The following is a 2967-nucleotide window of genomic DNA, read 5'->3' as shown; positions in this document are numbered from 1 at the left end:
AGCAGCGCTGGGAGGTGGGTGAAACGGCGGCCGCAAAGGCGGCAGAGGCAGGTACGACCTCGCCAGTGAGTGGTCAAGTGGAGGTCCAGGCGGCCGCTGTGGCGGAAGCTCTGGCCACACTCGCTGCAAACGTAGAGGGTTTGGCCAGGGTGTGTGCACCTGTGCGCCCAGAGGTCGGTGGCCCGTGCGCAGCTCGCCCCGCACTCCAGGCAGGGGAAGCCGCTGCTGCGGTGGGTGCGCTCGTGCCGCAGCAGCACCGAGCTATAGCGGAAACTCTTGCCGCACTCACTGCACGTGTAAGGCCTTCCAGGCGCAGCTGATCCCGTCCCTGCGAACATGGTGAGCACGGCTCACATGGAAGTGTACCACTCACACCATGGGGCTCGCTGCCTCATGCTGTGGCTAAGTATTAGTTTTCTTAGGGCTTGCAAAAGGAGAGGTAACAGAAAAGGGAGAGGCCTCGAAAAGTGCTCTGTAACTTGTAGAATTCCTTCCTTCATGGGCAGATGTTACAGCCGTTCCATAGGTGGGCAGTGATCGAATTCACTCTGCCCCATGAGCCTGTAGGGAGAAGGTCTGTTAGCCCCCAGCAACACCTGCAGCAGCTCAGTCTTAAAGAAAATGGGGACAGGAAGGTGAACTCGCTGTTTCTTGTAATTTCCTCAAGTGGTCGATTTCCCAATTCCCCCCTCTAAAAAGAAGCAAAGCCATAGGAATCCCAGGAATAGAGGGTGTACTACCTGGAAGGGCTGGGGTGGGGGAACAGACCGCAGGCGTCTACAGCTGGGGTTCCCAATACCCTGTGCAGACCAGTTTCAGGCTGTGGCCTGTTAAGAACCAGGAGCATAGCAGGAAGTGAGTGGCGAGAGTGAGGGAAGCTTCATCTGCATTTACAGCAGCTTCCCATCACTGGAATCACCACCTGAGCTCTATCTCCGGTCAGATCAGGGCAATATTACATTCTCACAGGAGTATGAACCCTACTGTAAATTGGCATTGGAAGATCTAGATTGCCTGCTCCTTATAAGACCCTGATGTCCCTTGCCTCCTATCTGTGGAAAAACTGTCTTCCAGAAAACCAGTCCCTGTTCCCCAAAACGATGCTGACTGCTATCCTAGATAACAGGCAGGAATGTATTCAGAGGGAGCTTGTGTTCAGCAAGGGAGACATCAGCACTGCTTGGGAGGGAAGGAGAGAATGCCCACCTGCTTTTTGGCCCTAGACTGTAGATTCCCCACCTGGGATGCATTAGAAATAACCAAGAAAGGTGAGTAGGTCCCCCTGGGCTTAGACCACACCAACATCACCTTCTAACTCCCAAGCTTCCTGAGTCGTCATTGTGAACCCAGCCAGGTTTCAGCTGAAAGGACAATCTAATGAAGCACAGACAGGTGCAGCAACAGCTTTCTGGACAGAAGGCTCAGACCCTAATGTTACTGAAGGGGCTGGGGCCTGGGCAAGGCAAGGTATTTGAGAAACCCCAAAATATCTTTTTTTTTTGGTCTTAGACAGCACCTGATAAACAATGACCCCATACCACTACACAGCCCAAACTTAAGAAAGCAACTCAAGACCTATTTGGTGAATTAATCAAAGCAACTCAGAACTTTAGATAACTCCCACACACGCACACACAATCAAAAGTCAGCAGCAATATCCAAGAATTGGCTTTCACAATTTTTTTTTTTTTTTTTTTGAGACAGAGTCTCAAGCTGTCACCGTGGGTAGAGTGCTGTGGCATCATAGCTCACAGCAACCTCAAACTCTTGGGCTCAAACAATTCTCTTGCCTCAGCCTCCCAAGTAGCTGGGACTATAGGCATCTGCCACAATACCCGGCTATTTTTTGTTGTAGTTGTCATTGTTGGTTAGCTGGCCCAGGCCAGGTTCCAACCTGCAACTTCAGTGTATGTGGCTGGCAATGTAACCACTGTGCTACAGGCACCGAATCAGTTTTCACATTTTTAAGAAAGGACAGGGATAAAGAAGGGGCATCTTTTCCAATTCTGAGTATCCAAACGGTGAACAGTCTGCAGGCTTTCTTCATGGCTCCAACCCTAAGGATCTGAATATCTGGAATAGTAGAGAAATGCCTTTATGGAGACCACATCTGCTCGTTCCTGTGTATCTCAAATGGTAACCCCTGATAGCTTACTCTAGGCAGGTGACTGGAAGCAGGGTCAGCATCTGTAGTACGTGCATGTAATCTTGAATGCCCTCCAGTTGCGAGTACAAATGTCACTGCACTTCTCTGGCTGGCCTCATTAACAACCACTTCCCTCAAGGCCCACGGTCTGTCCCCAGCCAACCCAGTGAGTAGGACACTGGATATCAGATATGGTTATTAATTCAATAGAGGCCTGTATTACCTAACAGACCAGAGAAAGGAAGCAAACAAAATGGTCAGCATTTTTTTTCTTTCTTTTTTTTTTTTTAGTACAAACATCTCAGCCATTGCTGAGAGCACAGGTGCTTTATTGGAGAAGGGATGTGGGGAATAAGGAAGGTTCCCCCATTGCAGGAGGATGGAAACATTCCTGGCTGCCCCCAACAACAGGATGTGTGGGGATCTCTGGCCAGGTCAATCTACATGGGAAGACATAAGTCAGTAAGAAAGTCACACAAGCTTGGCTATAGGCCAAAGAGCCCAAGGAAGGTCCCCTGCACATTCATCATTAAACTATACAGGATGAGGCTGTACATAATTACAAAAGGGTCATATTTACAAAAATCTGGTCAGCATTTTCTTATTGGCAGATCCAAACTCATCATACTCAGAACTTTGGTTACAAAATACTCCCATAGGGGGATTGGAGGGATCACTTCTGAGGTTTATCTTACAGGGGTACAAGTGAATCTTTCTAAGAGTAGAATGTGAACATTTTAAAACAATAACTGAGAAAATGACATGAAGGCTCTGTTGACCAGTTTGATGGAAGTATTTCGGATTGCATGTGAAAACCCCAC

General features: G+C 48.7%; 1 protein-coding gene across 1 annotated transcript in view; it reads right to left on the bottom strand.

The window, feature by feature from the left end:
• The window catches only part of ZNF672 (zinc finger protein 672), a 3563-nt gene extending 1854 nt beyond the window's left edge, over positions 1-1709 (bottom strand). Inside the window, exon 1 of the mRNA XM_012813917.2 lies at positions 9-1709. Coding sequence (XP_012669371.1) covers positions 9-338 — 330 coding nt within the window. The 5' untranslated portion in view covers positions 339-1709. The remainder of the gene's footprint in view (positions 1-8) is intronic.
• Between the last annotated feature and the right edge of the window lie 1258 nt (positions 1710-2967).

This window comes from Otolemur garnettii, unplaced genomic scaffold, assembly GCF_000181295.1.
Source record: "Otolemur garnettii isolate 467f Iridium unplaced genomic scaffold, OtoGar3 scaffold00345, whole genome shotgun sequence".
In the NCBI taxonomy this organism is placed as follows: Eukaryota; Metazoa; Chordata; class Mammalia; order Primates; family Galagidae; genus Otolemur; species Otolemur garnettii.
The sequence above is the reverse complement of the archived record's forward strand: the minus strand, read 5'-3'. Positions and strand labels throughout refer to the sequence as shown.